The sequence below is a fragment of the Squalius cephalus genome (assembly GCF_949319135.1).
Source record: "Squalius cephalus genome assembly, chromosome: 3".
In the NCBI taxonomy this organism is placed as follows: Eukaryota; Metazoa; Chordata; class Actinopteri; order Cypriniformes; family Leuciscidae; genus Squalius; species Squalius cephalus.
Genome location: NC_137124.1, coordinates 51,450,117 through 51,462,668, shown reverse-complemented (window position 1 = coordinate 51,462,668; position 12,552 = coordinate 51,450,117). Strand labels below are relative to the sequence as shown.

Genomic DNA, 12,552 nt, shown 5'->3' with positions numbered 1-12,552 from the left:
GTCAATCCGATTATAAGTGTCCATGTAAACGCAGCTAGTGTTTGTCTGGAGCTCTTGTGCTCTTGTGAACTCTTGCTTGTTGTTCATTTTTTGTTCTTTCCTTTCATCTTCAGCTATGATAAAGAGATATGCACTATTGCATTGCGGGTTTGTGCATTTTTGGGGCAGAGCAAGGAAGGGAGGAGTTTGGGTTGATTTCAAATGTCAACGTTTTTTCTTACTGCACCTTAAATAATAAATGTGCAAGTACAAATGTTGTGATTTAAAGTCTGCTTCAGCAATCTTTTAAAATATTATTACAAGCACCCATATTGCTTTGGGACTATGTATATAAAATATATTTAGATTTTATCAGTGATGTTGTTTACTTTGTTTTTAAAGATATTAAGGAGTTTTTGACTTTGAAAGAGAAATGGCAAGTCTTTAAAGCATACATGATGAATGTCTTGCTCCATTTAGTGACTAAACATGGCATATATAACTTGATCTCCCACAAGAGAAGGGCTGTAATTATTGAAGCTTGCCAAAAAGGAACACAGAACCATGTGCTTCTACATGCCAAGTTCACTACTTGATTCCCTACACTTTTTTTTTACTCAGTCACTCTCTTATAATCCTGTCCAAAGCAAGCAGATTGTAATACAGTGAGATGAAGCAGAGGAACAAATAGATGCAATTGGTCTGAGTACATTATTTGCATGAAACATACAGTACATGATGAACCACATACTTGAAGGAAGGGAGGTGGGCTGGAATGGTTATTTAAAGGCACTTCCTTGAATGATTGTGTTTTGAAGAAATTGCAAGCGTTGAAGCACATTATTGAGAGTAGTAGTGTAATAGTCATTTTAGTTGGAACAAGTTGGATGAACTTGTATTCACCGTATTGTATTAAAGTGTTTATTTTGTCTGTGACATTACAAGGGTCACCTTTATTTTGTTAAATAATTTGCCTCATGTGATTTTGGGAACATAAGCCAGTGGTGATTCTCACAAACATTCTTTGCATTCTCTTGATAGAAAGATGCAATCAGAGATTAAGACAGGATAATGATCTGCTGTTTGTGCCTGGTGAATCCTCTGCATTTTCTTGAGCTTCAGATCCCAGACTGACAGCTAGACAGTGAGAGACCAAGAGGACGTGGGTTTTGAATTGAATGGAAAAGAAAAATGATGTGTTTTTGGAAGATAATTGGGATTATTATTTGTTGCTGGATGGATGCATTACAGTGCAGTTATCACAGCATGTTATAATTTATCTTTACAGACACAGACTTTCAACTCTGGGATTTTAAGTATCCTCTCACTCCTCTCACATTTTAAGTATAACTAATTATATATCTGTTGTATTGACAAAAAGTTTGGAACTAAGTGTTTAATTGTTTAATATTTAGAAATAAATGTGTAATTCAGACCCTTGAAGTACTTTTAAATAAAACAGTACAATTCTTATTTCTGTCTTTTTTATATATATATATATATATATATATATATATATATATATATATATATATATTTACATTTACACACACACAGAAACTCTGCCCGGCCAGAAAAGAATTCGCTGTTTGAATTTAAATAGGCAAATGCATAAGAGACAATGATTGGATCATTATTGCAGTGATTATTACATTTCTATCATGTTAAATGTTTTTCTAACCCTAATTGATTCAGTGTGTAGCTTTTCATTTACATTTATGCATTTAGCAGACGCTTTTATCCAAAGCGGCTTACATTGCATTTCAAGGCACGCATTTTACATTCTTATCGGTTCTTGCTTTCCCTGGGAATCGAACCCATGACCTTGGCGTTGAAAGCTGTACACTTGTATTGTATCTGTATTGTATTTCTTAAACAACAATGTAGGAAGACACATCATGACCATATTCCAGGATGACAATGTGAAGATTTATTAGAAAATTGTGAAAGAAAAGTTAGGCGGGAGCTAGAAGAATAATTTTCACACATGAACTGGCACCTTTGAGTCCAGACCTTAAATTCAGTGAAAGTCTTTGGGATGTGCTGAAGGAGACTTTACAGAGGGCTTGACTCTTGCATTGTCAATACAAGAAAATTGATGCACCTCTTGATGGAAATAAATGTTGTGATATGTTTTTTTTTAGGTCTTGAGAAAGAAAACACGTGTATCAGTGTAATGGATCCATGCACCAGGTGTTAAAGTGACAGCGGCCTAATATACCTGGCGCCTAATTATGAGATATTAAAAATGTCTATATGGCTGTTTTTTGCTCCATGGTATCGGTCAAATTGTGGCCAGTGAAAATGCAGAGTGGCTAGTAACTTTGGAAAACCACTAGCCACAGTGGCTGGTGAGCAAAAAAGTTAAAGGTCCCGTTCTTCGTGATCCCATGTTTCAAACTTTAGTTAGTGTGTAATGTTGCTGTTAGAGCATAAATAATATCTGTAAAATTATAAAGCTCAAAGTTCAATGCCAAGCGAGATATTTTATTTAACAGAAGTCGCCTACAGTGAACGGCTCGTTTGGACTACATCCCTCTACTTCCTTCTTTAATGACGTCACTAGAACCGTTTTTTGACTCACCTCCGCCCACAGGAATGCTCCCTCAACTCTACCGAAATTCGTGTATGTACTTGCGCACTTCTTATAACTTACTGTGTTTACTCAGCTCTTATGGTGATTTTCTGAAGTAAAACTGACGCTTCATCTTTTGTGTGATGTACAATAAACTTTATTAAACTCATCAGTATATGTTTGATCATCATTCAGACAGCAGACTTGTAGGCTATTAATAAATAATGGATACATACAAGCAGATGACAAATACGTTATAATAACCGTAATTAAACTACTAAACTATACCTGTTCCATCTCTATACAGCACTCTGACTCTGTAGGCATTATTGTCCGACTCGAAATGAACACTGTTACTGAGAGTTTCTGATATTATCATCCTTCCGTGAGATGAAATTGTCCTGACAGACTGAGCGCGAGCTCATGAAGCTCCACCCCCTGGGTCGTCCAGCAGCAGCTTATTTGCATTTAAAGGGCACACACTAAAACAGCGCGTTTTTCTGTGACCCAAAAAATGACAATTTAAACATGCTATAAAAAATTATCTGTTGGGTATTTTGAGCTGAAACTTCACATACACACTCTGGGGACATCAGAGACTTATTTTACATCTTGTGAAAAGGGGCATAATACGGGACCTTTAATGTCAAGTCCTGATTATATAGAAAGGCTTTAAGTATAGTGTTACCGAAGATACAAAAAAATATATAGAATATCCCACATTGAATCTGCACAATCTTTTCTCAACTCACGTTTTCTGACTAATGAAGTAAATTCTCTTTAGTAGCTGACTTCATATGTTTGTGTATTTCGCAGGTGTTTTAAGCGCTGCCGAATGCTCCTGTGGGAGAAATCACTTCACTTGTGCGGTCAGTGCATTTGGCGAGTGCACATGCATCCCGGCGCAGTGGCAGTGTGACGGGGACAATGACTGCGGAGATCACAGTGACGAAGACAGCTGCAGTGAGTCTTTTACCACGCACGGTCATGAGAATACAATAACATAATCATATAATAACATAAAACAAATACACACACACACATGCATTTATTCAAAGGTAAAATTGTTATTCAGTGCTTTGCTTTGACTACAAAGGTTATTTTGAAAGGTAGTGTACATGTATATGTTTGCTGGAATATCTTTTGTCTTTAATTGTTGTAGTATTGAGCACACTTCAAATGATTTTTCCATTTATTAGTCATACGGGTTTGCAAACTTGTTCTGATTTGGTTTGCGATTCAGTCTAAATCATTTGCAAATTTCAGCTTGTTGTGATTTCTCAGTCCTTAAAACAGTGACGTGATTCTTTTAAACAGAGAACAAGGGAGCACAATGATTAAGTGAGAATTTATCTACAATCAATTCAAATTGATTGTACAATTGAATTGTACAAATCGAATACAATTGAAATTGATTGTACTTCACAAAGTGCATTTACATGCACTTTAAAAGTCAATTTCTGTCAGACTAAAACCATCATTTGTCTTTTTAAAATGTCATGTAAATACTTTAGCATGACTGAAATCATGTCAAATCAAGTCAATATTTTTGTGAAATATGACAAACAGATCTACATAATGCCGTTGTTGCGCAGCTTTGTCTAGCATGTATATACAACCCTTGAGGAAAAGATAGTATACTTTTTATAAAGAGTTCTTATTAACGAAATAATATACTTCAAAAGAATATGGCCTACTTGGTGTGAACTGAATGTAAGGTTTTCGGACACTTGACATGAAAGTCATACATTTATTGTATGTTAAATTTATATTAAAAGCAATTAGCTGAACATTAGAGGGTTTTTTGACACTTAAGTAGGATTTAAGTATATCTAATTTCATAATTACTTTGGTTGTCTTTGAAATATGGCGAATGTACTGATAAGGATTTATGGTAAACTAAAGAATACTTAAATGTAATTTATATTTAAAACATATATGTTATGTAATGATGAAAAATATTAAATTTAAATGCAATTTTGAATATAAAACAAAACTGTTCAAAATTAGAATCAAATGTGTTTTAGTATGTTAGTCAACACCAAAATAAGTGCTCTTTAAAACACAACAAAAAATTATTAAAATCTTTAATTTGACATTATTACAAAGTGCATTATTTAAAAGTGTGTTTAAGTGAAAGTCATGAAAGTGTACACTCTTTAAGTGCACTTAAGTGGCCTTTTATTTCGTAAAATTCTATGTTATTTGCAAGTACAGTTTATTAAAAATATACTTAAGTGTACAACAAGTGCACATTCAATACAATTAAGGACACTACTTCTTTTTCACAAGGAATGTTTCACAGTGCGGCACAAAAGGCAAAATTCAGGATGGCCCTGACATCATTCTACAACAGCACAATAGAAAAACCAATGCCTGGTTCACAAACTGCAGCTGACAGGGCTGAATGACGCTGTGGAGGGTGATGTGCTCAGCTGAGCGTGTCACTCTTTACAGGGCCATAGAGGTCTTCTACCCTCACATCAGGACATTTACTCCAGGAGGTTCAGGACAATCACCAGGAAAATCATTAAAGACCCTCACCATCCTAACAATGGCCTCTTATCAATGCTGCGTTCAGGCAAAGTCTACTGTAGCCTGAAAATACAAAGACTCAGGAGTCTCTTCCTCCATATTCCTAATGAGGAACAAGACTGAAGAGCTTTCTACACGGCACACACAGACATGCGTAAAATAACCATGCACACACATTTCAATGGACATATACGCATACGTTTCTGTACAGGTTGTTTTATACACACACTCCTGGGCAAAAAAGCAACAAAAAAATTGCTAAACGCCAAGCTTTTTAATTGTCTTAACCACAAATTATTGGTCAGGAAATTAGCAAAATTCAAGTAAAAAGCCACTGATGTCTCAGAAAACCATCAAAGCCAGAATGAAGATTTTTGCCAGATGTCTGTGGGGTGATGATGAATCACAATGAAACACGAGTTGCATGGTGATGCTCCAGAGTCGTGTGTTCGAAAATCTGGTGAGAAATATTATAATAAATGGATCTCTACCACAGTGAAGCATGGAGGAAGTGTCATTGTGTGGGGAGCCTTTATAGCTTTTGCTATTGGTGAGCTTCTTCACTGTGAAAATCATTTTATGCTTTGGTGTACGAGAATAACCCAGAATGGCTTGCTTCCCACAAATGAAAAGTTGTCTAAACCGGAATGATCAGATGTTGTTTTTCAACAAGAAAATGCTTTTGGCCAAATTGCAAATACAACCAAGTGGCGGCTTGAGAACAAGTCCATAAGGCTCATGTTTTGGCCTTGGTCAAAGTCCAGATTTGAACACTATAGTGGTCTCATATAAAACTCAAACGAACTGGGAGACATTTTTCAAATACTCAAACTCTTTGAAGCCATTAACATCTACCAGTAAAAAGCTGTCTGCAAGTTGAGGAAGGCTATTCCGTGCTAAGTTACTTTAGCTACTTTAGCTTCTTGCTAATTTCCTGGCCAGTGATTTGTGATTGAAATGGTTAAGACCATTGAAAGACCACTAAATATTGTGCCATTTTTGGCTTGGCCCTTTTTTCCCCATTTTTATTTTTTTGCCCTGGAGTGTATACTCTTTGTGTACCGTGTGTGTACACACACACACACACACACACACACACACACACACACACACACACACACACACACACACACGTAAACATGTTGGATTTCCATGTTTTATGGGACTTTCCATGGACAATGATTTTTTTATACTGTACAAACTGTATATTCTATCCCATAAACCTACCCATCACAGAAAATGTTCTGCATTTTTACCAGTGGAACACAATTCAAGTACTTGAGTAAAAGTAAAAAGTAAAAGTCTGACATCATTATGAATTATGAAAGGTCAAGTAGCCAGCACTAGTCAATAAGGAAGATTATTAATATCTATTGATCTGCAAGTAAGAAAACGTTTTATTTTACTACCAAAACTTGACATGTGCTGACATCTGCTGATAATTACTGCTCATTCAAGTGTGCAAACAAGTAAAAATAACAAAATATGCCATATAGTATTTAAAATGAGGGGGAAAAATGTGTTGACAAATATAAACATACAGTACAAAACAGACGTCTCACCATTTTAAGAAGAATGCTAAGCAAACATACTAGTTTTACATCATTTGAAACTGCATGGAAGATGCTTGGGCATTAATTTGCGTTATTTTAATACGTTTATTTTTTACTTAAACCCCCAAATGTGGACATAACCACATTCAAGCATTTCATACAATGGGTTTAGCAGCTCGCCCTTTTACAGGAGATTTATTTCACAAGCAAACTGACATTTACTAGAATTAATCCTAAAATTCTGCATTAATAACCGCACCATCATCAGTTGCACACGCTCTCAAGCTCCAAGGATCTCCCGTTTTTGGCTCATTTTGTGTCAGACATATGAATTCAGTGAACTGTTAACTGGAGACTCGCTTTGACCGAATCATTTGAATCAGTGAGTTGTTGACTCGAGAACAGATGTCATGAACGAATGTATTATACATTCATCAATTAACAACGATTATAGCTAGTAATATTAATATTTTCATAATTTAGAATTATTTATCATTCAAAATGTCAGAAGTTGAAATATGTTTTTGCCTTTTTTAATTGTTCTTAATTTGATCTCATTCCTTCAGTTTTGCCCACGTGCTCGCCACTAGACTTTCACTGCGACAATGGAAAATGCATCCGACGCTCATGGTTATGTGATGGAGACAATGACTGTGAGGATGACTCCGATGAACAAGACTGTCGTGAGTAAATTTATCCCTTTTTTATATATATATATATATATATATATATATATATATATATATATATATATATATATATATATATATATATATATATATATATATATATATATATATATATATATATATATATATATATATATATATATATATATATATTAGTTTAAAGATAAAACATTTATTGTTTGGTGGTGGTGTTTGTTCTTTCCACAAAACTGATGCAGTGATGCTGTGCTGAACTGCAATTCTACGTTTTACATTTTTAAACAGTTCAAGTATATTTTATTCATTTAAAACGGCATGCTTAAATTTTGACCAAATCATTTTACATTTACATTTTTTACAAAAATATTTTATTTCATTGGAATGGTATGTATGACACTTGGTGACTTTTGTTGCACTTGCTATGTGAACACACACTCACAAAAATTGTGGACATAATTCAAAAAGGTTAAATGGTCATAAAAAAAGAAAACTATACTCCTCTCGGTTAAAAATGACCTCCGGAGAAATTAATGGAAAATAATAAAACAAAGTTTGGCATTACAATCTTCAATTCAAAATAGCACACAGCAATGAAGGCGTTAATTGAAAAATAATCATATTAAAATATATATATTTTTTATGGATTAATTATATTGTACAAACTGTGGAAACAAATTTATGATAATTATTGCATTATTATTACTTAGTGCCATTAAATTCACTCAAAATATATATAAAAAAAGAATCGAACCAAAAATATTACTTTTATATATTTTTACTGGCGGGAAAGGGCTACTTTTGAGGTGTTTGTCCACTTTTAACCAGGAGTATGACCCATAAATCAGGAGCATCGGAGGTTTAAGAGTGTTTGTCACAAAGCTTCTCTTAGCCCTGTATTACTTCCAATGAACAAGAACAAGAAAACGTTAAAATAAATATTTTACCGGGTATTTTATTCAGTCATTTAATCATAGACACGTTCAATTCAATTCAATTCAAAACGTTTCGATCTTCTTTCTTCTGTGGGGCACAAAAAGAGAACGTTTGGAAAAATAATGATTTAGACCTCATGCTGTATATTCTAGTGTTCTGAAAGCACATGATTTTGGTGAGAAACAAACTGAAAGGACATTTATTATTTAGTGATCTTGACCTCAGCATGTCCCCTCCTGTGTTCATTCATGAGTGCATGAGAGCAGCAGAACTATCATAAAATAATTATACTATAATTATTTTATGAGACCTTTTGTTTCCTTTTGAAGTTCAAAGATGGTCACAATTACGTTTCCATTCAAATTTGGGAATTTAACTTGTGCACAAAATTGGAATATAGCATACAACATTTGCAACTAAAGCAGCGTTTCCATCCCACGTGTTCAAGAGAACAAAAGCGTCACATTCTGGGAAATTGGCGCAAAATATCTGTGATAAAAATGAAAGTTGCTGCGAGCGGGGAAACCAGTGTGATTTTTTTTTTTTTTCCCTATATCATAAGGCTGCGTTTACACTGAAACAAAAAATCAGATCTTTTACTCACATCTGATACAGATCGGAATTTGTTGCACACGTGTAAACACAAAAATCTGCACGAGATCCGATTTTTTTCTTATACGATCTGAACCACTTCCAAATGTGGTTTTAAATCAGATACATATCCGATATCTGGACATCCGACCTCCGTCTAAATCCCATTCCCCTTTGAATTCCAAGCCACTACAAGGCGAGGACGACACGTTTATTCACAAAGATAGCTTTTTAATGTTGTATTATGAGGCAGACGTGCCTTTTTGTTGAGGTGGGAACTTTATATTTATCTTTGTAAAGAAAATAAATTGTGCGAACACAGAAATATTCAGGAGCTGGTTTTCATTCAGGAGCTGCCCGTGACTTTTATAAATAAAACGGCTTCACTACTGAAAGCTACATTATATTTCTCAGCAATGAGGGGATAACTTCGCTGCAATTAAAGCAACAAGCTTCATTATTGGGTATCTTACTCGCGTACGTGTGGGCACTCTCTCTATCTCTCTCGCTCGCTGTCTCTCTCTGGTTAATTCATTCAAATTCATAAAAAAAAATATTACAGGGCTACTTTATTTGACTTCAGAATTCTAGATCTGAGCTGTAGATAAACGGAAATTATTTCCGGACTATATATCTGTTCCATCAGATTTTGCGCTGCAAAACATTCATGACAGCTGTTATCTTGTCCATGCTGGAAAATAATCATGACCACCCAACATGAATGATATAAATCATTTTAATAGCACAGCCATTAAAAACCAGGGTGTACCATGTAGACAGTAAAACGATCACCGAAAATCATATTGAGCGGGGAATTAATGTAAACACAGATTTCGGAGACCCACCTGTCTAAAGTGAGTGTAAACAGGCGGGCCAGAGAATCGGATCTGTGCATTAAGACTTGGGTTGTAAATGCAGCCCAAATGATGTGGGTTGCCAGGTCCACTGTTTTTCCCTTCACCACACATTATTTGTAGCGCACCTCCCACCCAATAATAAGAGTGTTGTTACTTCTGATAAGAAACAAAGTCTCAGCTTTCAAATTATTTCCATTTTATCACGAAAGTCAAACAATAAATGGCGTTTTGACAATCTTTTGACACCTCAGTTCAAGCAGCAGCTGTATGTATGCGTGTATGTATGTGTGTATAAAGGAATAGTATGTCTATCTGTGAGTGTGAGGCAGAGAGAGAAAAACAGAAGCATCTTTGCATCTGACCCATATTTCTCAGCGCTGTACTCTTGAGGCTCTTCTCATGATGGGGGGTCTGTCTGCCATAAGCTCTCCATGAATTTTTCATTGATATGCTTTGTACAGTGAGAGTCTTTTCCACCACACTGCTCTATGTCTGCCTTATCTCTTACATTCAGTATCTCTCTCTCGGCTTCTGTCTGTCCTTTTGTTTTATATTATCATTTAAATGGCATGATGTGATCGTTCTCTGTGAATTAGTGGCATATAATAAAAATGGAACAAAGACTGCTTTAAGACTGCTGTGTATTTTGATTCACGTTGAAGAAAAGCAGTTTTGTGCAATTAAGACCTTTTGTATGTTTTTGCTACAGACTGTCAGGGCAATATAATAAAAAGGTTCAGTAATAAACATGAAAAATTTTACATCAAGATAAAATACTGTAATGTGAAACATGTTTTAAACGGGGAGTGGGGGGGAAATGTATTTCAATCAGACTTTCCCCCCCACACTTTGATGCAGTTTGATATTGTGTTTTGTTTTGTATGGCGAGAAAAAGTGCAGCGGTGCAGAAATACACTTGTGTCTGGTGTCGATCTGTCTGGCGCGGTGGGTGGTGTAAATACAAGCAGCATCACATTTTAATGCTGCTGTGTCAATAAAATGATGTGAGCGCCACCAGTGCACTGGATTGTGTAGCTGCAGAGTGTTGCTATATTTTTCTGTAGCACCGAGGAGCACAAGTTTAATAGTTAATAAAGGGCCCTATGAAATCATTTATTTTTTCCTATTAGAATTGTTCTGGATTGGCCTGGTTTTAATGGTTAAATTTAATTTTAGTTATCAAAAGTATGTCTAGTTAAAGTCATCATGAAACTTTAACAATAATTTATTAAAATGCGAACAAAAAAGAAATTTTTAGGGCCTTTTGAAATTGATTATTTAATACAATTGTAATATATAAAAAAACATATATAGCCAATTGAGTTAATTAAAAATAACATTATAACATATTAACATTTACAATAATGTGGCCCTAAGAAATATTTAATTAAATATTTTAAAATGCAATTAAATGAAAATGTAACATTTTAATCCTTTTTATTTATTGATTTTTTTTTTTTTTTTTTTTTTTGGCAAACAGTGCTCCATAAGAGCTTTACTGTTAAAATTGAAACATGGAAAATGTGATACTCCTTAATAAATGTGTGATATTCACAAAAAAAAGAATTCTGCGATTCTGAATTTCTGCGATTCAGTCCACGTTTTCCACCTTGCGGAAATCATAGTGCCCTACTTAAACTGAACAAAATGACTTTGTTTTGTGGAAAACAGTTCATATTTTTGATCTACGTGAACCCATTGCTGACATTTATTTAACATCTGTCTCGTATGGTTTTTGTTTTTGAGCAGCACCACGAGAATGTGAGGAAGATGAGTTCCATTGTCAGAATGGATACTGTATTCGCAGCCTGTGGTACTGTGATGGAGACAATGACTGTGGAGACAACAGTGACGAGCAGTGTGGTGAGTTCCTTTATACTTCTTTCTGGATGATTTGTAAAAGTTGCGCTGCATCCTAAATTGAATACTTCCCTAGTGCATAGTATGCAGAAAAACAGCACCCCCAGAGTAGTATGTCCAAATACATAAAATAAAAAGTAAACAAAAAGTACCTGGATGACTTACCACTTCCTGTGAGATTCTGAAAGTCTATCCCATAAGGCCACTGGAGGGGATTTATAAATGGCAGTGAAGTGATGCAATTGACGCTGGTAGGTCAGGTGACCGTAACAACATGGACGTAGTACGTCACAATTTTCAGGTTGTATGAATATCTGAACATGCAATATATCAAACGAAAGAACACACCCTCTGCTTTTAAACTTTATCTGTGCGTTCTTTTATCAACACTTGAATGTGGGTAAGTTTCATAAAAAAGCAACATTTTGAGCAAAACGCTGAAAAAATGTTTTTTGTCAAAGACTACACCCAGATCGGATTCAGAACAATAATCAAAACATAGACGGAAATGCTTGTCCCCTCGTCCATTTCATTCTGTAACATTAGGCAGTTTTGATTTATATGCTGTTTAATGTTGATGATTGTGTTTTTTACATATGCATGCTTGTTTCTGCTTCTTCTTCACATGTCTTTTGATCTGGAGATTCTGTACTCTTAAAGGAAAATGTGTAATACGGTGAAAATACGGAAAGCCGGAAATGCCCGTCAATGGCGGGGAAGCGGTGTCTAATAAATGATGGAAATTTCCATCAATGGAGGGGAAAGAGATAAGTTTAGCAACAAGTTGGTAGTTAACATATGGTGTAGGAGAAAGACATGCTCCGGAGAGTTGTGTGGTGTGTGTCAGGCATTAATGCGTTCCTCCTATTCACCAAACACTACAGACAGGTCGTCCTTGATTGTAATTGGGGCCAGCTGGTCTTAATCGCTTACCTGCCAGGGGACAGGAACGAGCAATATAGAGCAAAAGGGACAGAAGAGAACAGAACAGACCATTTCAA

At 35.2% G+C, this 12,552-nt stretch overlaps 1 protein-coding gene across 3 annotated transcripts in view; it reads left to right on the top strand.

The window, feature by feature from the left end:
- The window catches only part of lrp4 (low density lipoprotein receptor-related protein 4), a 109,031-nt gene that overhangs the window by 38,230 nt on the left and 58,249 nt on the right, over nt 1-12,552 (top strand). For all 3 annotated transcript variants that reach the window (XM_079866701.1, XM_079866700.1, XM_079866702.1), the window contains exons 2-4: nt 3,371-3,517; nt 7,209-7,325; nt 11,441-11,554. In XM_079866701.1, the coding sequence (XP_079722827.1) occupies nt 3,371-3,517; nt 7,209-7,325; nt 11,441-11,554 (378 nt within the window). The remainder of the gene's footprint in view (nt 1-3,370; nt 3,518-7,208; nt 7,326-11,440; nt 11,555-12,552) is intronic.